The 26670-nt window shown below is 37.7% G+C and overlaps 1 protein-coding gene and 1 pseudogene across 1 annotated transcript; one reads left to right on the top strand and one right to left on the bottom strand.

Moving 5' to 3' along the window:
- Positions 1-5245: 5245 nt before the first annotated feature.
- Positions 5246-24212, top strand: LOC115419876 (acidic mammalian chitinase-like). Its single transcript, XM_030134941.1, has 10 exons — positions 5246-5270; positions 7370-7574; positions 7652-7708; positions 11480-11642; positions 12821-12945; positions 13022-13124; positions 18161-18346; positions 19398-19514; positions 21641-21773; positions 23562-24212. Exons 4-10 carry the CDS (start codon positions 11490-11492, stop codon positions 23915-23917), a joined length of 1173 nt encoding a protein of 390 aa, XP_029990801.1. The 5' UTR covers positions 5246-5270; positions 7370-7574; positions 7652-7708; positions 11480-11489; the 3' UTR covers positions 23918-24212.
- On the bottom strand, positions 14584-15597 carry LOC115419873 (cathepsin L1 pseudogene; annotated as a pseudogene).
- Positions 24213-26670: the final 2458 nt, after the last annotated feature.

Below are 26670 nucleotides of genomic sequence, written 5' to 3'. Positions count from 1 at the left end.
GTTATGTATTGTACTGTCAATGTTACTGTTTTCACCAGTAAAGTACTGTTTAATTTACTGCACAGACAGTAAAATACTTTTTTAATTTGGTGCAAATGCAGTGAAGTATCATTTAGTTTAGTATAAATACAATAAAGTATTATTTAGATGAGTGTAAATGTGCAGAAAATGTAAATATTGTTTAGTGTAACAACAGTAAAGCACTGTTCATTCATTCATTCATTCATTCATTCATTCATTCTCTGAACCCACTGTATCCTCACTAGGGTCATGGGGGCGGAGCCTATCCCAGATACTTATGGCTGAAGGCGGGGTTTACCCTGGACATGTGACCAGTTCATCTCAGACTGAACATATACAGACAAACACACACTGTCACATCCACAGCTGTGGGGGCTTCAGATGAACCCATGAACCTGTCAGAGCATGTGTGTGGACGGTGGGAGCTGTGAAAGGGGGGGTGGACTCTGGAGGACCTGTGGAGAACATGTAAACTCCACACAGAACAGTCCCAGTCCTGTTGTCTGGTGTTGGAATTGAACCCAAGACCTTCTGTCTGTGTGTTACCACTGTGTTACCTTTAGTTAAAATAAGTCAGTTTTATTTCTAAAGCACATTTGAAAACAACAGACGTTGACCAAAGTGTTGTACAGACTCAGAGCAGGAATAGAAATTTTTAAAAAAATTAAATTAAATTAAATTAAATATCAGAATGTCAATTCTCAGTGCGGTTTAAAAGCCAAAGAATAAAAATGGGTTTTTAAATGACTTTTAAAAGTATCAACTGTAGGTGAGGTCCAGATATGAGTTTAGTTTATTATAAAGACATAAAACAGTTTAATTTAGCATAAAGACAGTTAAGTACAGTTTAGTTTAGTGTTCTGTTTGCAGCAATAAAGTACTGTTTATTTTATTGTAAAGATGGAAAAACAGTTGAATTTGACAGAAAGGACCAGTTAATATAAATACAGAAAAGTATGATTTCTTTTATTATAAATACAGTAAAGTACCGTTTGTTTTACTGTAAATACAGTAAAGTTCCATCTAAAATGAAACAGTTCAGTGAACTGGTCTCATACCATGTGATTCACATTAACTCAACACATTTAACCTCATTCTTCAAAGGAGGTGAAAACAACAACACCATCCAGTTTATGTTGAGTCTTCAAACTGGTACGGACGTAAAGTCTGGGTCATCGATGCCACTTTTCCATGTCGTCTGTGATTCTTAGTTTTTCATCCAACTGTGACTTGTTCACCTGCAAAATGATGCTTTATACAAACATCATTAAATTCTTACAGTTTCGTTTTTGTGGTTTTCGTCCCAGATCCAGATGTTGGACCAGAATCACAGCGTTGACCTTTGACCTCCAGGATGAGACCTGAGTCCATATGTGATGAACTGGACCAGGTGAGTTACCTGAGCCGTCAAACACACCTGATGACGTCATCCAACATGAAAAAACCTGACTTTCATAAAACACGTGGCCTGTTGAACCAGCTGCTGGAGCTAGTTCGACACCTGTGGGCTGCACTCACCTTCACTTTGTCCATTTGTTCCTCAATGGAAATTCACAAATTCGCAAGCTGAAATTTGACGAACGCAAGTTTTGATGTCGCAAGTTTTGAGTTTTTAAGTCAGTTTCGGTGTTTTTGGTTTTTAGTTTTAGCTGACACAGACAGACAGACATGGACTGACCTGCTCCAGTCGGTCTTGGACCCTTGTCCTCCTGATCCGAAGGCGACGTCCTTCACCAGTAGACCGGCTTCAGCGCTGAAGGAAACTGAGACCAGGAACCAGGTCAGTGTTCAACAGAGACTCTGAAGGTCATCTGTCAGCTCTCAGAGGGTTCAGACCCTGATGAAACATGGTCCTTAAAGACTGACGGACACCACAGAAGAAGAAGAAGAAGAAGAAGAAGAAGAAGAAGAAGAAGAAGGACGGGCCTCCAAACACAAAGAGTGACCAGTTTCCTCTCATTCACTCCTGTGTTAAACGTCTGTCACTAACATGTTTGACAAACTCCACATTCCCACAGTCTCTGCTTATTCTGTTCAGACTTTTTTTCGACATATTTCACAGCGATACGTTCACCAGACTATCCACAGGTGTCGGCTTAAGCAGCAGCACAGAGTGTACCTGTTGGTGAAGCAGTGTAGTGGGTAGAACAGGCCTCTGCTCTAAAGGTCTGGGTTCAGATCCTGGTTGAACTGGATATTTTTCTGTGCACATTTTAAATCCACCTTTGTATTTCCTACATTCATTGAATTAGTTTTTGGTTAAGGCTGATAAAATTCTTGATATCATAAACAAAATAGTTTTGAAATATTTCAGTTCAGTTTTATTTGTAGAGCCCTGGATCACAATAGGGTGGCCTCGCAGGGCTTTACAGAATGAGCTGGACACGAAAACAAACAGTCAAATAAACTGTAGATCAGGGGTGTCAAACATGCGGCCCGGGGGCCAAATGCGACCCCCCAAAGGGTCCAGTCTGACCCGTAGGATGAATTTGTGAAATGCACAAATTACACTGAAGATGATCACAGAAAACTTTGGTTCAGGTTCCACATACAGACCAGGAAAAGTATTATCATAATCACCGATAAATACTTACAACTCCAATTTTTTTTTCTTTTAGTAACTGTAAATATTTTCATGTAATTTTCTTGTATTTTCACTAAAACAAAGTATAATTTCACAGAAAACGTAAATATCCTGAACAAATATGAAAAACCTGAAATGTCTGAAGAGATGTAAGTGTAATTTTAATAATATTCTGCCTGTTACTGAATATTCAGTGTGTTTGTAGATCCACTGTGATCTGTATGTTGTAATGAACATGACACCAATGATAAACTGAGGTAGAATATTGTTAAAATTGCACTTATTTACTTAACAAATTTTAGGGTGTTCATGTCATTCACATTGTTTTAAAGAACAGTTTATAGATGTGAACTTTTCCATCATGTAAGGAAAGTTTGGAGTGGACATTATTTATATATAATTCTGTTATTATTTCACTGGTCCGGCCCACTTCAGACCAAATTTGGCTGAATTTGGCCCCTGGACTAAAATGAGTTCAACACTCCTGCAGTAGGTGAAGGAAAGGGGCTAAAGTCCTGGGCGTCCCCCGTCCTTAGACCCTCCTCCTCTGCAGGGTAAACCTCCCAAACCCAGTGGGAAAAGAGGAACCTGAGGGAGAACCTCAGAGAATCTGAGTGTCATGTGTGTGTTGTGGCGCTGGTCAGTAAGCCTCCTGACGTTCTATGAAACAACGTGTCAGTACGACCGCAGTGGGTGAAAGCTTTGTGAAAGAAATGCTAACTTTTGGAATTTTCAAAATAAAAGCCTTACTGACTAGAAGAGCAGACCTCCGCCAAGGCAGATCAGTCCCCCCCGATCACCACCAAAATGTACTCATTTGTTCCTTGTGCCAGTATTCACATTTACTGAGAACTTCATCCAAATCCTTCCATAACTTTTTGACTTCTTTTGCACACAGACAGACGAACAAACAAAAACTCCATGGTTCAGATTCTTACACTTTTGTTTTTGTGGTTTTCATCCCAGATCCAGATGTTGGACCAGAATCACAGCGTCGACCTTTGACCTCTGGGACGAGGCCTGAGTCCATATGTGACGAACTGGACCAGGTGAGTTACCTGAGCCGTCAAACACACCTGATGATATCATCCAACATGAGTCCTCGTCTCCACGTCCATGTTGTTTAGCTCCGCCCTCAAGTCCAGACACGGTCATGATGAAAACAACGTTGATGTAAAACCCACCTGTTGAATATGAGCCCCTCCCAGTCCTGTTGTCTTCATTTCCCAGGCTGGATCATAAATGCTCCTTCTCTTTTATGAAATGTAATAACCATCCACACTACTGTAAGTCTTTGATCCTGACGTCAGGCGTCGACGCTGTGTGTAAAATAAACCCGTGGTTAAAAGAGTCCCGTCCTCTGTGTTAATGGACGGCGTTTATCCTGTGAATGTGGACCATGTGACTGTAACCGGAGCCACAGCACTGACGTTTCCACCTGAACATGGTCATATTTCTGTGTGATACACACTGTGTTGTTCAGTGTGAGGAGCGACACAATGTGACGACAAACAGCCGAGATGAACGCAGGAATAGCAAGTGTCATGGGTGAGAACGGGTCTTCTGCTGCTTTCAGTCTGCCTGGGACTGGATTACATTCACTGAATATTAGGTTTTAATAAGTACTGTGTACTTCATGTTGTGCAGTGTTGTTTACTTTATCCAGTCTGCAAAGTGTATTTGTTGTTGTTCATTTAGTTTTCTTATTGATGAGGATGCTCATGGAGATTATTATTACCTCCGCCAAGGAGGTTCTGTTTTTGCCAGGGTTTGTCTGTCTGTCTGTCTGTCCGTTAGTGTGCAACATAACTCCAAAAGTTATGGACAGATTTGGATGAAATTTTCAGGGTTTGTTGGAAATGGGATAAGGAAGAAATGATTAAATTTTGGTGGTGATCGGGGGTGGGGGGGCCCACGGGGGGGGCCCATTTCCAACAAACCCTGAAAATTTCATCCAAATCTGTCCATAACTTTTTGCGTTATGTTGCACACTAACGGACAGACAAACAGACAAACCCTGGCAAAAACAGAACCTCCTTGGCGTGGGGGGGCCCACGGGGGGGGCCACTGATCAGCCTTGGCGGAGGTCTGCGCTCTCCAAGTGCTTCTAGTTATAACTGTTTTGTTCTATTATTAGTAGTAGTAGTAGTAGTAGTAGTAGTATTACTTTCATACTTTTATAATTTATTATATATCATTGTTTCAACTACTATTACTGTTTATTATTATTACTACTATATTATTTATTATTTTGTGCTTTCTGTTTTTTCACTGCTGTTTTTATAGTTATTGTTATTACCATTTTCTTTTCTACTACTACTACTATTACTTATATTACTTATTACTTATATATTGTTGTTATGACTACTATCACTATTATCACTTCATTATAATTATGGTGATCCTGTGATTATTAAACTATGTACATATTTATAGTGCATATTATTATATGATAACTCAAAAACTTAATTATTATTATTTAGCTATTATATATGTATATAATTGTTGTTGTGCTGCAACTGGAACCTTGATTTCCAGAGGGATCAATAAAGTTCTATCTAATGTAATGTAATGTAATGTAATCCAATCTAATCTAATCTAATCTAATCTAATCTAATCTAATCTGATCTCTTTCCAGTGGCTCTGCAACTCTTCATCCAGATTGGTAAGAATACTCTGACTGTCTCATACTTTTACTCAGTTTTATGCTGATGTTTTGGTTTTTGTGTTCTTTAGTTTTAATGTTAGTTTTTCTGGTTTTATGAGGAGGATGCGTGAAGTTCAATCTGTTTCCAAAAAACAGACTTCATCATTTGTGCAGATGTGTCCTATTCTTGTTGGTACCTGCAGCAAAATCACAAGCAAAACACAAGCTGTTATAAATATGAATACATCCAAACTGTACTGAATAAAACAGACTGTGGATGTTTTATCTACAAAGTTCATTCATTCATTTGTTATATTTGTTCCAGCTTCTGTAGAAAAAACAGTCTAACGATGAAACACCTTCTGGATTTTAATGAAAGACTAAGAAAATCTAAGTCAATCATTGTGAATTTTTACCTTAAATTTGTTGCTTTTTGTAGTAAATAAAGTTTACTGATAATTAACAAATTATTGCTTAAACAAATCCATGCATTGCTTTAGTTGATGATAATCCTCTGTGTTTCATGTGCAGTTGAGTAGAAATAAATGTGGGTTTTTCTGAAACTGTCAGCGTCCACGTTGGACCTGATATCTGTTTTATTCAATCTGGGAACTTGGATTATTTTCAGTAACTAACTAATTAACTAATTAATGTTGAAGGAAGGGTCCTATTTAACCCTTAAAGACCTACAACTGTTTTTGTTTTGACTTCCAAATGATTTTTTTTTTCTCCATATTTAACCTTTTCTTGGTGAGTTTTCATCATTTATTATCATATATTTTGCATTTTTCAGTGTAAAATGATGAGGTCTTTGAGGGTTAAAGCTCAGATGGATGTTCTTCATCTGGAGAACATCAGGTTCTTTCTGAAGAACAAAAGTTCACAAATGGATCAGACCTGGCCCCTGGTCTGTAGAAACATGAACAGTCATTGTCTGGGACTTTATCTTGGGTTATTTTTTCCATCTTGACCGTGGTCGTGTCCTGTTACTGTGAACAGGACGAGGGTGGGTTTATGTTCACACATGTTCAGTCTTATTTTAGTTTTTATCTGCATTTAATGTTAAATAAGATTTTTTTAAAAAGTCAAAGAAATTAATTTGTTTTTCCAACATGAAATTAAAGCAAAAAGGTGTTGTCTGTTGTGTGAAGTTAAATACACATTAACCCTTAAAAACCTAAACATTTACCAATGGATGTAATGGATGGAGACACTGTTTTTTTTTTTTTTAATTAAATAATAAATAAGATGAACAAAAATTAATACAAAATTTACAAAATAATAATAAAATGAAAAAATAAGCAATAAATTACTGAAAATAAATAAAAAGAATCCAATAAGCAAGAACATGAACAAAAAAGCCAAAGTGATCAAAAAAATTAATAAAAAATAACAAAAATAATAAGCAACAAGAACTAAATAAACCACAAACTGAATTAAATCACTAATAATAATAATAATGATAATAATAATAATAATAATAATAATAATAATAATAATAATAATAATAATAATAATAATAATAATAATAATAACAACAATAATAATAAACCCATGGGTTTGATAAATGATAGTGTTTGGAGAAAAAAGTCAGTATTTCTTCTGTTTTTTTCTGGTTTGATATAATAACCTTTGAATTTAATCTGACCTTGAACAAACAGCTACATGATCAGTGAATTAAAAATTGGAAAATATATGATTTACATGAAAAAATGTCAAATGTAGAGGAGAATATTGTACTAAATGGTGATAAATAACTTGAGGAAGATTTTAAAAAATCCTGTAGAAATTGAGACAAAAACAGTTGAGGGTCTTCATGGGTTAAGGTCAGTAATCTGGTCAGTGATCTGGTCAGTGATCTGGTCAGTAATCTGGTCAGTGATCTGCTCAGTAATCTGCTCAGTAATCTGGTCAGTGATCTGGTCAGTAATCTGGTCAGTGATCTGCTCAGTAATCTGCTCAGTAATCTGGTCAGTGATCTGGTCAGTGATCTGCTCAGTAATCTGCTCAGTAATCTGGTCAGTGATCTGGTCAGTGATCTGGTCAGTAATCTGGTCAGTGATCTGGTCAGTGATCTGGTCAGTAATCCGTCCTGTTTTTTCTGGTCTGTCCTTCAGCGACCACCACCAAACTGGTGTGTTACTTCACCAGCTGGTCCAAATATCGGACCGGGGTCGGGAAGTTCCTGCCCGACAACGTGGACCCCTTCCTGTGCACCCACCTGGTCTACGCCTTCGCCATCATCAACCACGCCAACCAGATCGCCAAGTACGAGTGGAACGAGAAGAGCTTCTACCGATCCTTCAACAGCCTCAAACTGAGGTGAGGCTCCGCCCATCCACGCCCCGCGCCGTCACCTTTGACCCTTTAACCGTGGTCTTCCTCCATGTCCTTGACAGAAACCCCAAACTGAAGACGCTGCTGTCGGTGCGAGAGCAGAGCGACGCCGGCCAGCCGTGAGTTCACTTCCTGTTCTTGCGACAAATGTGCGATAAGTCGTGCAAAAATCTTCTGTTCTTCTAACAACGATATTTATACATTTACTATTTATACAAACAGAAATGCAGTATTTTTATAGACCTCAATTTCCTGAGGGCTCTGCCCAAGAGATCAATAAAGTTCTGTCTAATCTAATCTAATCTAATCTAATCTAATCTAGAGACCTTCATAGATAAAAATACTATTACTATTGTTAATATTCATATTTTGTCTATTTTTATTTTATCCTATTTTTAGTTCTATTCTTATTTCATGTTTTGTTAAATTTTCTGTTCTATTTTCTAGTTTACTTTGCTATTAGGTTTGTTTGTTTGTTTGTTTTTGTAATTTTATACTTGCTCTATTCTTATTTTCTGACGTATTTGTCTTTTATTCATATTGTTTGCACTGACTGGAGTAGCACTCCAGAACATTCTATTCTATTCTATTCTATTCTATTCTATTCTATTCTGTTCTGTTCTGTTCTGTTCTGTTCTGTTCTGTTCTATTTAAAATGCCGCCCTCTGCTGGTACTATCTGACAGTGACAGCAGACAAACCTGTTCTGTGTTACATAATGTGCTTCTGTCATGTGAACCCAGTGGAAACCTGATACTGGACTGGGATCACTGGTCTGGATCCACTGGACTGGGATCACTGGTCTGGATCCACTGGACTGGGATCACTGGTCTGGATCCACTGGACTGGGATCACTGGTCTGGATCCACTGGAAACACATTTTAATACCAGTATGAACAGTAATTGTCTTAGATCAATATTACAACAGTAAAAAAACATCCACAGCTCTCAAATATTTATGTATTTCAATTAAAAATGTAGATTTTTGACCTGAAACTTGAAGAAGTCAGATTATTTTGGGTTTTAAATTATTTATACAAGACATATACATATATATATATATATATATATATATATATATATATATATATATATATATATATATATATATATATATAAAACAACCATCAACCGTCTCTAATTTCAACATTTTTTGGTTTATTTCTTTTTTGAAAATATATGAGTAAAATTAATGGAATCAACAGAACATTTTCAGTTTTGTGTGACAGTAAAAACTAAAAAACCCAAAGGGGGGGGGGGGGGACGTTTTAATAATTACAATTACTGGGATTGTAGAAGATTAAAGTTTTGACTTTTACATATATTTTGCTAATTAGGCACAGAAACAGGAATTAATGATTGATTAAGATAATTTGTTATTAAAATAATCGGAAAAAATGAATTCTGAGGAATTTCTGATGATGCTTTTTTCTTGTTAGTTTTTTATAGATAAAAGATACAAAATAATGCATAAATATCCATAAATAACACGAATTCAATACAGATAATGTCAGAAAATGATTAGAATAAGTGATTAGAAGACCTCTGCATTTGGAAACAATAACAGGACAGAGGTGAATTTGCATAAATATTGCAAAATCAGGCCTGAATTGACTTAAATGCTGCATGATATAAAGTTGTTCTGTAATAATCTCAGCTGCTGATCTCTAATGAAAACGATGTAAAACTCATACTATAATAAGATGTACCATCATAATTCTCCTTGGTGTTTTGTCGTGCATCCCATTCAACATCACAATGAATGTTCTTTTTAACACCATACTGTTTGTAAAACGACTGAACACGGACGACAAATGAAACACAAAGCAGTGAGATAATCTGTCTGAAAACTGAACAAGACTCCATTCATGTCTGACCTTTGGTTTTCTATAGCATCAGCTCAGAAAACCAGCAAAACCAGTTCACGATGTTCATCTGTTCAAAGCCAGAATCGATAGAAAAGACGTTTATCAGCTCAGTTTCACTGAACAGGACGCCATCAAAACAGAGTCCAACATAAATCAGACTAAAGAACATTTACAACAATGAAGCAAATGTTAACGTGAACATGAGACGGTTCTGTTTTCTGGAAGTTCATCCATGAGATTTAGTTCAACTGAAGGTGAAAGGCATTATGGGAAGTCACTCATTCACTTTACATGACTCATGTTCTGTATTAGAAAAACTCTGTCTTCCATAAATACTGATACTGGGTGATTATTGGGTCAAGTATTATGTCCTTATTATTGAGTAATACGGTGATGGGATGAGTAATATGTGATGAGAATTACTGCATAATATAGAGGGTTATTTTGGGGTCATTTCTGGGTTTATTAACATGTAATATATTGTATTATTACAGGTTAATATTATTTATAATATGTTTTTTTTTAGTATTGGATAATATGTTTTATTATTGGGTAGTTACTGGGTTATAAACATGTAATATATTGTATTAATGGTGGGTGGTATACAGGATTATTATTGGATACTTTGTTGTTGGGTGTGGGGCGACTTTGTGGAACAGTCTGGAGCAAGAGATAAAGCACAGCACAAACATAAATATATTTAAAATGAGGTACAAAAATATTTCTAAATAGGTATATGGAAGATCAGGGATAAGAACTGCTAAACATATGGGATATTATAAGTTGATACAGATATATGTAGTATATATATGTTTTATATATTTGTATGGATGTATTATATTTGTGTATTGAGATGGACTTTTATGTAGTGTATATATTGATATGGATAATTATGTAGTAAATTGATAGATATATAAAACATGGTGAGTAGAAAGGGGTGGAAATTAAAAAAAAAAAAAAGTGCATACTTCTGCCCACAGCTTTTTCAAATTTGTTCACATTAAGATTTGATGATGCTTATTTTTATTTTTCTCAGTTTTAGAGATGTTTGTTCAAATAAATTCATTCATTCATTCATTCATTCATTCATTCATTCATTCATTCATTCATTGCGTAATAAATTTGGCATCAGTCTGTAATATATTGTGTTATTACAGGTTAATGTATTCAGGTCTTATTTGATAATATGTTGAGTTATTGTGTAATGTGTGAGATTATTATTATTATTGGATAATTTAATATTAGATAATAGTTTTACTCTGGCTGAGTAACATTTTGTGTTATCATAGGTTCTTATTTGGATATTATTGTGTAATATATTTAGTTGTTTCTGGGTAATATGTTGTGAATATTTGGATAATGTACTGTGTGATTATTTGGTAATATTTTGGGGAAATTTTCAGTAAGATATATTAATAATAATAATAATAATAATAATAATAATATATTGAGTTAGTATTTGTTCATTATGATGGATTATTTTGTAGTTAATATGCCATTGGGTAATAGGTTTAGTATCACTGGGTAATATATTATATTATTTGGTAGTATGTTAATTTAGTTTTGGATAATATGTTTTATTATTGGGTAGTTACTGGGTTATTAACATGTAATATATTGTATTAATGGTGGGTAATATACAGGATTGTTACTGGATAATTTGTTATTGGGTAATACATTTGACATCATTGTGTTATTCCAGGTTAATATATTGATTATTGTTGAGTAATATCAAAGTCAAAGTCAGCTTTAGTGTCAGTTTTTGCATCACATACAGAAAACGGAGATGATGAGACTCTAAGGCCCCACGGTGCAAAGTGAACACAGTAGGAAAAAAAAAAAGAAAACTATAACAATAACCTATAAACACTTAACAATATAACTATAAATGCAGAGTGTATCAGTGAACAAACAGCAGGGGTTGGGGAGACGATAGACAAGTGCAACGGTGAAGTTAAAGGACATGAAAAAACAGATATATAGACTTATTATTGTCACATACATCTCCAAATGTCTCCTTCAGGTTCTCCGTCATGTTGTCGACTTCTGCCCGTCGTCACACATTCATCCAGTCGACCATTAAGTTCCTGTGGGCTCACGGCTTCGACGGTCTGGATCTGGACTACCCTGGACCTGGTGGACCCGCCCCCCCAGAGGACAGGCAGAGGTTCACTCTGCTCTGTAAGGTGCTACTGATCACCTCTAACTGGAATTAAAACATACTTTATGTGCATGCTGGGGCGCCGTACAGTGGGGGTAAAGGTGACAAATTCATGGGGCCCAGCATTTCTGGGGGGTCCACAGAGCAGTGGAGGGGGTCCAGTGGATCCAGGTTAGAAGTTGTGAAAATAGATTAGATACTGAATTCTAGGAAGGGCCAACAAGCTTTAGCTTTCACAGCGCCCACACCTGCTAGCGTGGCCCCAGTCCACATGTACTCAGCGTTCTGTTGGGTTCAGTTTCTTAAAGTTCTTCAAACACGATGGATCTCCAACTTTATTTTACTGATGTTAAACAGATGTTTATTAACCCTTTCATGCCCAGTGGTCACTCCAGTGGACAGCTCATCTACAGCTGTTCCCTTGTATATTCATGGGTTTGGTTGTTTTCGTTGCACATTAGCCAACACAGCGGAGGCTGGTGCATCATCCATACACTGCCTCCTATTGGCCAGTCATGGGAAGTGCTTTTTTTTTAATACTCATAACTAGGACGACTTGTAAACCGTTCTATAGCAGGACATCCCTGAAGGTAGAAAAACATATGCTAGCATAAACTAACATCTAAGGATTGATATTATTGTTAAAATTCCAGACATTTCTTTTGTATTGGGAGAAATTTGGAAGAAATTCATCACATGTCCACTAACCTGGACACCATACATCACTGACTGTAATTCAGCCGTATTCATACCTGTACTGTAACTTTGCTGTTCTTCATAAACCTGATCTGTCATAACATGTTTTAGTTGAAATCAACTGATAAGTGTTTTTAGAGTTTAATTATCAGTTTTCTGAACAAAATTTTTGGGTGAATAACAACTATTTTTTGGAATATATCAAAATGTGACAAAACATTAGATTAACAGTTTTAACAAAAAGTGTATTTCATAGTTTTCACACAGTTGATCATTTTCTGATATTATTTCTTTGCTTCAGTGGTTAAACTCACAGTGTCCAGTTGAGTGAACATCTTTGAAACATGACAAATTCCTTTGAAAAAAACAACATTCAGTTGCTTTTTTTTTCATACCTAAAGAGGAATAAAAACACTGCAGTTCTCATCATTCATGCATGAAAGGGTTAAATCAGACGCTTCAGATGAATCCATTTTCAGCTGGGACTGAATTCTACCTGATGTCCAGGAGCTTCTGGAGGCCTATGAAGCTGAGAGTGGAGGCAGCAGAAACAGCAGACTCATTCTTTCTGCCGCTGTGTCGGCGCAGACCGATGTCATCGACGCATCATATGAAGTCGCAGAGATTTCAAAGTAAGACTCATATTCAGGTACTTTCACAATAAAACAGGCATGTTTTACTTAAACCCTCGTGTCTTGATGTGTTCAGGTACTTGGACTTCATCAGCGTTAAAACATTTGACCTCCATGACGGCCAAGAGCAAGTGACCGCCCACCACAGCCCACTGCACAGCGACAACAACGCCAGCGTGGTGAGAACATCACAGTCCTACCTTAAGAATTTTATAGCCTTTTAAAGGTAGGGTAGGAGATGTTTTCCTGGAGCACTTCACTCCATTGCTTAAAATCTCCTTCAAACCCCGATTACAACCAATTAATTAAATGCTCTAACACAAAAATACAAATGTTAGTCACCTGTGGAACAAGGTTGTTATCGTTAACGAAAACTAACAAAATGACCAAAACTAGAATTGTAAAAACATTTTTGTTAACTGAAATAAATAAAAACTATAATTAAAAGAAAAAAAACATAACTAACTGAAACTGTATTGTGTGTTTATTAAACTAACTAAAACGGATAAAAATTATGGATCAAATTCCCTTCGTTTTCGTCTTTGTCAATGTACATCGTAAGAGTGGGGGGTGCTGGAGAAAAATGAATGAATTACACATGGATCTGAGGACTGGGGGCGGGGTTCCAGTACTCTGGAGGCGTGGCTTCAGGGGGAAGTCTGAAGGAAGGGGTTTGGACTTTTGAATTGGGTCTTTTCCAAATGTAGCTGCTGGAACCGTTTTTCCAGGATCGCATCCCCCACCTTTAACTCATGATCATGCTAACGCAGATGAACAGTCCATCCATCCTGTCAGTGTGTAAACCCATCTCATCACTAAACCATGCACTTGTTTTTTATGTTTTATGCTCTAAGACAGGGGGGTCAAACATACTGCCCCTGGTCCAAAACCAGCCCACCAGAGCGTTCAGTCTGGCCCACAGGATGAATTTGCAAAGTGCAAAAATTACACAGAAGACACTGATAATCAAATGTGTTACTGATAAGTTGTGTTGGTCATAAACTTAAATGCCTTAATTTTTCAGTTCAGTTTGCCCATTACTAAGTGTTTATTGCCTTTGTAGATCTTTTCTTTAAGGATAATATGTAAATGTAAACATTTGTTGTAAACATCAAACTGTAATTTTCCTTCGTTGTTCTAAAACAGAGAAAAATTTGGAGTTGTCATAACTTATTTATTATTCTATTTATTTTACTGGTGTGGCCCACTTCAAATCAAACTGGACTGTGTGTGACACCCCTACTCGAAGAAATAAGTCATATGACCTCTAGAGGGTGCTGAAAATGCAAAGCCTATAATTAACTCAGGGAATTTGCATGAAAAATAATTAAAATTATCATCAGTTGCTTGTAGTAGCACTACAGTAACTCTGCTCTAAATCCTACAAGAGAAGAAGCTTGGTTCTGTTTCACAAGTTTTTAATTGATCACAGAAAAACAATAATACACAGTGACATAAGACCACCCTCCACCATCTAGTATTTATAGATAAAATACCAAATTAAAACCTGTAACAGAAGGTGGCAGACAGAAAACCAAACTGGGCCCATTTCTCTGAAACTTTGTCTAGAAAACGTCGTAGATCCTCCTGCCGACACGTCTCTGACTGAATGAACGCTAACAGAGCGGTAGAACGAGCTCAGACCAGAGGATAAATGGCCTCCGTGGCGATTCCACAGTTGTTGTCCATGTCTTTGGCCATGTAGATGTACCCACTCTGCCCCCAGTGGACGCTCCAGCTGTTCTTGACGATCCAATACTTCCTGCCGTCCTCATGTTCGCCCTCGTACCCGTAACCCACCACCAGGACGGCGTGGTCCAGCTCATCAGAACTGCAGTTCTTCTCGTAGTAGATTCCTGACTCGTAGAACTGGAAGGTGTCCTGGCGGGTGTCGATGGCGACAGAAACGGGTCCCACGGAGGCCACAGCCTTCATCAGAGCCACCTCATCACCGCTGGGGATGTAGATGAAACTGGTTTCATTGGCGGCGTTGTTCTTTGTGTCGTAGCGGCACGGGTGGTCGTCTGTTCCCTGGTATGGGTAGGAGTCCTCGGAGTCCAGACCCTGGTTGTCTACGACGTACTGCAGGGCCGCGCCAATCATTCCGCCGCGGCAGCCCTGGTTGCCTTCAGGTCTGGAGCAGTCGATCAGGTTCTGTTCACTCAGGGACACTAGTTTACCGGTCTTCCTGAAACGTTGGCCCTCCAGAGCTCCGGTGGCGCTGAAGGCCCAGCAGGAACCACAATTGCCCTGGTCCTTGACGGGGGTGACGTAGCCCTTCTGCCTCCAGTCCACAGCCTTCGGGGTGTTCAGGAAGTTGGGCTCCATGAACATAGACCCTGTCGTCTTCCTCCGAGCCTCGGTCCTGTAGCCCCTCATGACCTGCCGGAACTCCTGGAGACTCAGGTCGCCGTAGCGGTTCATGCCCAGGCGGTAGGAGTGTTTGCCCATGGACTGTTCCAGGTTGTGCAGCTCAATCTTCCTCAGGTTCTTCTCCCAGATCATCCTCCTCCATCCGTCCTCGGCCTCATGGTACAGTTTGGAGTTCCAGGTCTTCCACAGGTCCCAGTGTTTGTCCAGTTTAGGGTCCAGACTAGGAGCGGAGAGGACGGTGGACAGACTGACCAACAGGACAATGAGAGGCAGCGTCATGGCATCGAAACTGGAAAAGAACAGGACGACGTGTGTGAGAAGACATGGTTCATGGTTCAGTTTCCAGAACCTTCCAACCTCCTGCAGGTCCAGATGGACTCCAGATACTTTCTATGGAGTTCAGTAACTTTCACCTGGTCTGAGACTCAACAGTCCATTATTTTTCAGTGGACTGAGATTTAATTTGTACTAAACATCCAAGAAACACTTCAGGATCATGTACAACGGAGACTCTTGTAAATATCTGGTGTTAAATGTGGAACTATCAACCAGAGTGAAATCCACTAAATCTAATGAAAATGGACTGTGATCATTCATAGAGACACATAGAGAGAAAAAAAAAAGCAATGAAGATGGGCAAAAAATAAAGAATCGCAATAAGACAAGAATTTTTTGTGGATTACCAATGTATGGTCCCATTGTGTTGATGATTTTTGACTGAATTTATCATGTGCAGATATGAATACATCAAAAATTTTAACTCGAAAAACCAATAAAATAGAAAAATGTGGTGAATCAGATGGATATCGTCTACGTCAGCAGCGTCAAACTCCTTTTCTTTCAGGGGCCACATTCAGCTAAATTGGATCTGCAGTGGGTGGACCAGTAAAATAATAACATATTAATATATAAATAATGTCAACTCCAAACTTTCTTCTATGTTTTAGAGCGAAAAAAGTAAAATTATTTGATGAAAATGTTTACATCTACTAACTATCCTTTAAAACAATGTGAAAACATGAAAAAACTGAAATTTCTTAAGAAAATTAGTGCAATTTTAACAATATTGTGTCTCAGTTTATCACACATGTAAACTACAACATACAGTGGATCTACAAATACACAAAACATTTAGTGACAGACAGAATATTGTTAAAATTATACTTCAGACATTTGAAAATGTTCCTATTTGTTCAGGTTATTCGTGTTTTTCTGAAATGATAGTTTGTTTTAGTGTAAATAGAATAAAATGACATGAAAATGTTTACATTTACAAAGAGAAACATTTGGAGTTGTGAGTATTTCTGTTCTTCTGACAGTATCTGACTGGTCTGACCCACTGCAGAGTAAACTGGTCTGCATGTGGAACCTGAACTAAAAGGATTCAGATCTTCAGTGTCATTTTTGCATTTCACAAATTCATCCCAGGGGCCGGACTGGACCCTTTGGAGGGCCAGATTTGGCCCCTGGGCCGCATGTTTGACACCTGTGGTCTACGTAATAAGGAAATAAAAATTAAAAATCACAATTAAAAGAACAAAGGTGATACTTACTGTGAAACCTTCACTGTCCACGATGAAAAATCGGAAAAGAATTCACTCCAGATTTTCGGTTTATAAAGACCTGAGTGGGAGGTGAATGACATCCACACACGTGCTCTGATTGGTCCATTCATTGTTTACAGTCAGTGAAGCCCCGCCTCCTGGTCTGAAGTCATCATGAGGTCATCATGTGATTTTCTGTGGGTTCAAAACAGTGTCTATCTGTGGTTTTGATGAAATCTGAGGTGATCACATCAAGAACCTTCAAGGACATTCCAGTTTAATTTGTTTTGTAAGTGAAAAAATAGTTTTAACCCAGTTTTTTTTAATGAGTTTGGTTTTTGCAGGTTTTATGACAAAAGCTTTGACTTATGACAGCATGGATATTTGCATAATTAGGTCCATCATGTCTTTGTTTCCTCCTGGTCTGATTGATCCCTTTGATCAAACAGCTCTGGTTTGTCTGTTAACTGTCAATAAGTGAATGAGTGAATCAGGTCAGTGCTCCTGTGGCTGATGAGACTGAAAACCTGGACTGGACATGCTTTCATCACCAGCCACCTGATTAAAAATACTGATTATAAATGTGGATGATTTCAGCTGACAGTGCACATACTGTCTGTAGATGTCATTTGACTTGTTTGTTGTTGCTTATATCTATAGATAATTTAATATATACTTTTATACTGTTGTTATTGCTGTTATTTCTTCACAGATTTTTTTGTATATCTGTTTACTTTTATACTTTTTGTAGTTGTTGTTTCAGCTGGTTCTGGAAGAAAGGACAGGTTGTTTGTCATTTTCAGACATGTTTGTTTCAGTTTTTTTTCCCCACCTATTCAAATATTTGTTTAATCAAATTGAAGAAAATAATCAATAGATTAATCAATTACAAAAATAATCATTAGTTGAAGCTCTAATTTACACTATATGCACTATTTTTTTGTATACTGTTCTGTTTAGTGTCACACTATTTGTGCAGTTTTTCAAAGCTTTTTTTCTGTTTTCAAATATTTTGTTTATTCTATATTTCTATATTTTGTTTATTCTGCATTTTTTATATTTATTTCTTTTTCTATATTTTATATTTTATGTTATTTTGATTCTATATTTTCAGTCAAATTCTTTGTTTGTTTTCCAAACTTGGCCAGTAAAGCTGGTTCTGATTCTGATGTCTGATGCTTTGGACGTCATCAGTCACATGACACCAGTGTTTTGATTAAAGCTCCAGAGTCTCTGTATTATTTTCCCATCATTAGTTCATATCGTCGTCCTAACGTTTCCCCTCCGTCTGACTGCAGGACCTGGCGATGCAGCAGTGGATGGATGGAGGAGCTCCGTCAGGGAAGCTGCTGGTGGGTTTGCCCCTCTACGCCCGCTCCTTCACCTTGTCCAGCTCCACTGCCGTCGGTCTGGGGGCCCCCATCGAGGGGCCGGCCACCCCGGGGCCCTACACCCAGCAGGTCGGCCTCTGGTCCTACTACGAGGTAACACATCCACAGTCAAAGGGTTATTTAACAGAGTCTTCTCAGCCTCAGGGAGCTGAAGGTCATTTTAGAATGAAATGGATTCAAGATGAACCTGTAAAATGTAAATAATACAGTCTTCAACACATTTGTATCCAACTTAATAACAACTGAAGATGAAAGTGAAAAAATAAAGACAAACATTTGTAATGTTTGTGTGAAAGCTTAAAAGTTTAAAGGAGTAAGTGATGGTTCCAGTGAAGAAAAGTGAACATGTAGACATTTTCTGCCTTTTTGTTCTCGGCTTTTTTTTTTTTAAGAGTTATTTTTTCTTTTTTTTTTCCCTCAACTTTATTGAAAATATTCAGGTATACAAAACATGTCAAAAAGAAAAAGCATTTGAGCAAATAAATTTAAGAAAAAAGGCATAGATTTAAAGACACAAGGCAGAATAGACAAATAATAGTATATAAAAAAGAAAACAATATATCTAACAAAAAATAAATAAATATATAAATACATCAGAGAGTTCAGTTTATTTTAAAGAATTCTTTATAAATTGTAAAGGTGCCAGTGCTTTTTTTGTTAAAGATAAATTCTAAAGATTTAATGTATTTTTCAAATTCCATCAGGAAGATTTTTTTTTAAATTTGGGCGTGTTTTGGTATATTTATTTTTGTGTATGTGAAATTTACCAAATAAAATGATCAAATTTACAACAAATTCTACATTACGAATGTCATGTTCAAAATACGTAATGACATTTTGAGATGATATAGTTATTTTTTCATTACTTTTAGATATGATATATTTTTCAATTTTAGACCAGAAGTTAGAAGAGTGTTCCTTTTTGTTCTTGTCTCTTTTGTTGTTTGTGTTGGTCCTGGCGTCATGTGCATCACAATAAGTGTCCGTGTGAAACACAACTGTGGAACCAATGTTTAGCAGTAATGAACAAAAGGAAACGAAGCTTTAATTCAGGAAAATTGGAATCAAATAATTTTTTTAATCAATTCAACTTGATTAATCGATTAATCATTTAGTCATGTTGTGGTTCTGGTCCTGTTTCCAGACGTGTTCCTTCCTCAAAGGGACATCCGTCCAGTGGGTGGACAGTCAGAGCGTCCCCTACGCCGTCAAAGGAAACCTGTGGGTGGGCTTCGACAACCAGAGGAGCTGCCAGGCCAAGGTACGGTACACGAGTCCACGGTGAAAGCCACGCTGTCGCTGTTAATGCATGAGGACACGAGGCGTTCAGGTGGTCCAACAGTCCTGGTAAAAATACAGTTTCAGATACCCTCAGTTAGGACCCTGCGTTAGGTTTATACATTCAAATGATGATTTAGGAAAAAATTTGGAAGAAAGAGCAAATGTTTTAGAGGCTGCACAAAGTCTGTACATCAGATCATGGTTTGAAGCCCCATCACCAGCGAAAGCTCCTGAAAATGATCTGACATTCCTTCAAAAGGTGTCACAGGATGAACATTCAGCTGTCATAAAGCAGCCTGAACAGCTTTGGACCACATCTGTGGAACTGGAGTAAATATATGGATGAAGTAACTCCACCCACATCTGTGGGACTGGAGTAAATATATGGATGAAGTAACTCCGCCCACATCTGTGGAACTGGAGTAAATATATGGATGAAGTAACTCTGCCCACATCTGTGGAACTGGAGTAAATATATGGATGAAGTAACTCCGCCCACATCTGTGGAACTGGAGTAAATATATGGATGAAGTAACTCCGCCCACATCTGTGGAACTGGAGTAAATATATGGATGAAGTAACTCCACCCACATCTGTGGGACTGGAGTAAATATATGGATGCAGTAACTCCGCCCACATCTGTGGGACTGGAGTAAATATATGGATGAAGTAACTCCGCCCACATCTGTGGAACTGGAGTAAATATATGGATGAAGTAACTCCGCCCACATCTGTGGAACTGGAGTAAATATATGGATGAAGTAACTCCGCCCACATCTGTGGTACTGGAGTAAATATATGGATGAAGTAACTCCGCCCACATCTGTGGAACTGGAGTAAATATATGGATGAAGTAACTCCGCCCACATCTGTGGGACTGGAGTAAATATATGGATGAAGTAACTCCGCCCACATCTGTGGGACTGGAGTAAATATATGGATGAAGTAACTCCACCCACATCTGTGGGACTGGAGTAAATATATGGATGAAGTAACTCCGCCCACATCTGTGGGACTGGAGTAAATATATGGATGAAGTATCTCCGCCCACATCTGTGGGACTGGAGTAAATATATGGATGAAGTAACTCCGCCCACATCTGTGGAACTGGAGTAAATATATGGATGAAGTAACTCCGCCCACATCTGTGGAACTGGAGTAAATATATGGATGAAGTAACTCCGCCCACATCTGTGGGACTGGAGTAAATATATGGATGAAGTAACTCCGCCCACATCTGTGGGACTGGAGTAAATATATGGATGAAGTAACTCCGCCCACATCTGTGGAACTGGAGTAAATATATGGATGAAGTAACTCCACCCACATCTGTGGGACTGGAGTAAATATATGGATGAAGTAACTCCACCCACATCTGTGGTACTGGAGTGTAGAACTGGTTGTGGTCCATTCTGTGACTCCAGTGTGACACCAGAGCAGAAGCAGCTGATGGTGGACACCATGATGTTAAATGCAGGTTCTTTGGTTCCTCTAAAGCGTTGGGATGTCCTTCATCCATCAGATTGTGAAGGGAAGCAGATCAGGGCTTTTGTCTCCACCAGCACCATGTGTTTGTTTGAACCTTTGGATCTGCCACAAACATTCTGAACAGTTCCTCCAGTAGACTGGGCTGATGATGCAGACTTTCAGAAGGAGGAGAAAACTGGGCATTCCACTAAAGCTGTCAGTGATGTCACTGACAGAGGGGCGGAGCTTATTCCAGACTTCAACTGTAGCCGAACAACAAATGCAGATCACAAACAGTACTGGCAACAAGTTGTCAAAGAACACAGGAACATTTTTGGTCATTTCAATAAACCAACAGTGGTTGTTGGACTTTCTAAGGAACATTTTTATGTGAGTGTCAGTTTGATTTGGAGAATAAAATGACAAATTCTTCTAATCTGTTTATTCATTTGCACAGTTCTGTTAGAGTATATACAGACATCTGCACCTGTCTGTGACACCTATGAATATTAATGAATTTGCATCAAATTTGGACCGAAGTAATTTGGTCAGATATGGAACCAAACGCAGGGTTTGAATCCAGAGAATCTGAAAAACATTTTTTTGGACCACCCTAATGAGGCGTGTTCTGTTTGTCAGGTGGAATACCTGAGGAGCAGGAGGTTCAGTGGTGCCGCCGTGTGGACGCTGGACATGGACGACTTCTCCGGACAGTTCTGTGGACAGGGGACATACCCCCTGGTATCACAGCTGAAAACACTGCTGAGTCAAGGTAAAGAACTACACATACAGGAATGCTGGTTGTTTTGACTCTTGCGGTCCAGGTTTCTGTGGAAATAAAAGTTTAAATGTTTGAAGGTTTATGTGTTGAGATGAAATGTTCAGCTGGCTGATGATAACAATGAATTGTAAACTTGTTTTTATTTATGTATGTATTTTGTGACTGTATCTGTATTCTAACAGACCCCAGGAAGAGTAGCAACCACTAAGGTGGAAGTTAATGGAGATCTGTAACAACAGTAAACACACAGTTTGACCTGCAGTAAAACACTGGTCTACAACGATGTGTCAAACCTTATAGACTTTAACCCTTACAGACCCAAACATCCACCATCAACCAAAACCATCTATTCATGTTAACTGTTTAATCCCTGTTGATCCATTAATCCTATCAATACATGTAAGTAATTGGTGTCAAATACAGTTCTTCATCTTTTCATGGTCATATATAGATATGGATATGATTTTTGGATGATATTTGGACGTTCAGAGGCTCCATAGTTACCGTGGAAACACCGTCATCTTCTACATTGATTCACCAGTAAAACCCATGGAGTTTGATTGTAGATACTTGTTTCTTTTTATATTAAATAATACATATAATCAACAAAATGAATAAAAAATGTACAAAGTAATAAATGAGCATAAAATTACCTAAAATGGAAATTAAAAAAACAACATTAATAAGAAAATATAGTATTAATAAAATGAATGGAATACAATTTAATATCATTAAAATGAACAAACGTGAAAAATAAATTAACAGAATAATAAGTGATATGGAAAAAACAAGAAACAAACTGAAGAAAAATGAATGAAAATTAATTAAATATCCAACAAAATAAACCAGAGTGGCCAATGTATTCAATAAAATGAACAAAATGAATAAAAATGAAAAAATAATAAGCAACAAGGACAAAATAGGCAACAAACTTAACAAAATTGAAGATAAAAATATAAAATAGGCAACAAAATGGATGACAATAAATAAAATAGTAAACATGAAGAAAAAAAACATGAAAATAAAGTTGTAGACACTTGTTTTTATGTTCATTTAATGATATATTTTGGTGTCAAATACAGTTCTTCATCTTTTCATGGTCATCAGATATGACCCAGTTCAGGCTCCGTAGTTATCATGGAAACACCGTCATCTTCTACAACATTGATTCACCAGTAAAACCCATGGAGTTGGATCAATGACAGTGGATGGACACACTGGGTTTATGTTCAGTTAATGAGAGATTTTATTGACAAAAGTCTCTTTTTCTTCAGTTTTCTCTGTTTTTGAATAATAACCTTAAAATTCACTCTGAGATTTAATGAACATCTACATGATAGGTGAATTAAATATAGGAAAAAAACATGAAAAATGTAAAATACAGAGGATAATATTATAATAGTTGGTGATAAATCACTCAGGAAAGACACAAATAATAATTTGAAAGTTGTGAAAAAAATATTTGTGATGAAGACAAGACTAAAAACCAATAAAGATGAAAACAACTTAAAACATAAAAGGAAATGTGAAAAAAGCAAGACCAAAATGTTATAAAGGATGCAACAAGATGAAAATGATATAAAAAAAAAAAAATTTAAATAGATGATTATGATGCAAAACTCACGTAAAAGATTAACCAGATGAAATTCTAAGAAAAAAAAAACAACAACAAACTGTTCATTTTGTTCTTTCGTCTTTATTTTCTTTATTTTGCATCAGCTGTTGATCGTTTCACGGTGGACGTATCACATTCATCTCATGCAGTTTTATGTTTCGTAGACTGGAATAATGAGGAAACCAGTTCGGCAGCATCGGTGTCACCCAGAACCACCTCAGAACCCACAGAACCCCCAGAGACCCGGTCCACAGGGTTCTTGGGCTCCACAGTGGACCCGGAACTCAGCTGCCTCCAGAACATCACCGTGGTTTACCCCCACAGCGCCCTCTGCAGGGGCCGGCCCAACGGGCGGTACCGGGCCTCGCACGACCAGGCGGTGGTCTACGGGTGCACGGACGGGAGGGCCTACGTCACACGGTGCCACAAGGTCCAGAGCGGGGGGGTCTTCATCACGCCGTCGCTATGGTTACTGCTCACCTGCCTCATTGTCCTCATCTGGGATGTGGGCGGAGTCTGAGGTGATGGCGCTGTGGACAGACTATGGTTTCAGACAAACCGACAGAGACGAGGACAGCGGGTCAGAGGACTCATCAGAACCTGAAAATGTCCAGGTCCAGATTCACTTCTGTAACATCTACCAACAACGAGTTCAGTCTTTGTCCAACGTCTGATTCTTTATAACCACAGCAGATTTATTTTCATGACATACAGTTCAGTGTAAATGTTATTCAGTGTCTGGACATATTTACTGTGTCAAACTCCATGTCAGCAATAAAACATCTGAAAGGTTCAGTGTGTGACATTTACTGACATCTAGTGGTCATCTGGCAGATTGCAACTAGCTGTAACTCAGGCTACGTCCAGACGACAAAACTCATAGTATTTTTTATTTTTATTTTTTTTTGCAGATTCTAAAAGTTTTGCGTCCATACACAAGAAATATCAGCGTTCAGAAACAGGAAAACTGGGTTAAACACATAATAACACATATGCCACACCTATACGTGGAGCTGTACACAGACACAGCTGCAGATTTAGAAGTATCTGACACCTGTATCTGTTTACATGTCTCAGCTGGTCGTCGAGTTGATACAGCATCACCAGGTTCAGTTGTAGTAGAGCTAATACACTTAGCAGCATCTGCAGCACAAACACAACTCTGTAATCCACCGTTGTTGTTGTTGTTGTTGTTGTTGTTGTTGTTACTGGGTTTTCTTCTGGTCATGTGGTACTATGGCAGTGGTTTCCAACCTTTTTTGGCTCATGACCCCATTTTAATGTCACAAATTTCTGGCAATCCTAGACATTCAAAACGCAGGCTGTTTTTCTGCTAAAATTACTTTGTTTTTGATCATGTAACAGTTCACCATACTATGTTACAAATAAACGTTAAGTTTAGAGGACATTTAGTCTGTATAATGTCTATTATTGTGGACATTTAGTCTATATAATGTCTATTATTGTGGACATTTAGTCTGTATAATGTCTATTATTGTGGACATTTAGTCTATATAATGTCTATTATTGTGGACATTTAGTCTGTATAATGTCTATTATTGTGGACATTTAGTCTATATAATGTCTATTATTGTGGACATTTAGTCTGTATAATGTCTCTTATTGTGGACATTTAGTCTGTATAATGTCTATTATTGTGGACATTTAGTCTGTATAATGTCTATTATTGTGGACATTTAGTCTGTATAATGTCTCTTATTGTGGACATTTAGTCTGTATAATGTCTCTTATTGTGGACATTTAGTCTGTATAATGTCTATTATTGTGGACATTAGTCTATATAATGTCTATTATTGTGGACATTTAGTCTGTATAATGTCTATTATTGTGGACATTTAGTCTATATAATGTCTATTATTGTGGACATTTAGTCTGTATAATGTCTCTTATTGTGGACATTTAGTCTGTATAATGTCTGTTATTGTGGACATTCAGTCTATATAATGTCTATTATTGTGGACATTTAGTCTATATAATGTCTATTATTGTGGACATTTAGTCTGTATAATGTCTGTTATTGTGGACATTTAGTCTGTATAATGTCTCTTATTGTGGACATTTAGTCTATATAATGTCTATTATTGTGGACATTTAGTCTGTATAATGTCTATTATTGTGGACAGAGGCAGTAAATCCAGGTGTAGATTACTGCACAAAGGTCAGGATCTGTCCAGTCAGTCCAGCTGGGATTTACAAGGAGGACAATTAATACTGAACAAACAAGAACTGAAACTATGAATTCTGAAAGAGCTGCAGCATCTGAAACTGACCACAGTGAACATGTGACACAAACAGAACCACAGTGCTGCAGTTTCACAACCACAGTTTGTCTGGTATGGACTGGGATTGTCTCTGTCAACTCACCATAGATTTTTATTTGTAAGTTTTTTATTTTATTTTTATTTACTAGAAATTCCAGGTGACCCCATGTGGGGCCCCGACCCCAAGGTTGAAAAACACTGTACTATGGTGTCATCAATTCCAAAAAGTGGTGTGTTACCTATCTACACGGCAACACGAGGGTGGCCTTGTGAGATTATTCTGCTCAGCGACCTGTTTCAGGGCTTTGACGACACTGGTGCCATGTGGACAAAATGCCAAAACAATATTAAATCTTTGCGGACTGACTTAATTTCGTTGTCATGTGAACAGGCTCTCATTCTTATCTATGGAGGTCATGAAAAAGGGTTCTGTCTACAGGGTTATGTTGTCATTTATAGTCACACAAACCACAGATCACATACATTTACTATGGTATTATATTTCTCAATAGTTCATCAATAACCATACTGTGGATCTAAATCACCTACATGTTTTAACCAAATATTGGATTTATAATCATCACATAGTACATGTAAATGCATTTGTAGTTCACCGGCTCATAGACCATGAGCTACGGTGAGGGTGTCATCGTCGTTGTCGTCTTTGTAGTCGTCCTCATCTTCATCGTTGTTTTTGTCTTCGTAGTTGTCATTGTCGTCATCTTCGTCGTCATTATACGTCGCTAACTTCCTTGTAGTTTGTTCTCGTCTCTCTGTCCTCTCTCCTCTTGGTTCTTCCTCCAGGTACATGTATCTCTGGCTCTGGACTCCATCCTGTCCAGTGTCTGTCTGTCTGTCTGTCTGTCTGTCTGTCTGGACACTGACCCAAAGCCCGGTTCTGTCCCTTTGTCTGAATTCAGTAATGCAATAGTAGCATTGGTCTGAAGAACAAACAACACTTCATCCAGATACAGAAACAGGAGAATGGTGC

The sequence above is a fragment of the Sphaeramia orbicularis genome, chromosome 5, assembly GCF_902148855.1.
Source record: "Sphaeramia orbicularis chromosome 5, fSphaOr1.1, whole genome shotgun sequence".
Classification (NCBI taxonomy): Eukaryota; Metazoa; Chordata; class Actinopteri; order Kurtiformes; family Apogonidae; genus Sphaeramia; species Sphaeramia orbicularis.
The sequence above is the reverse complement of the archived record's forward strand: the minus strand, read 5'-3'. Positions and strand labels throughout refer to the sequence as shown.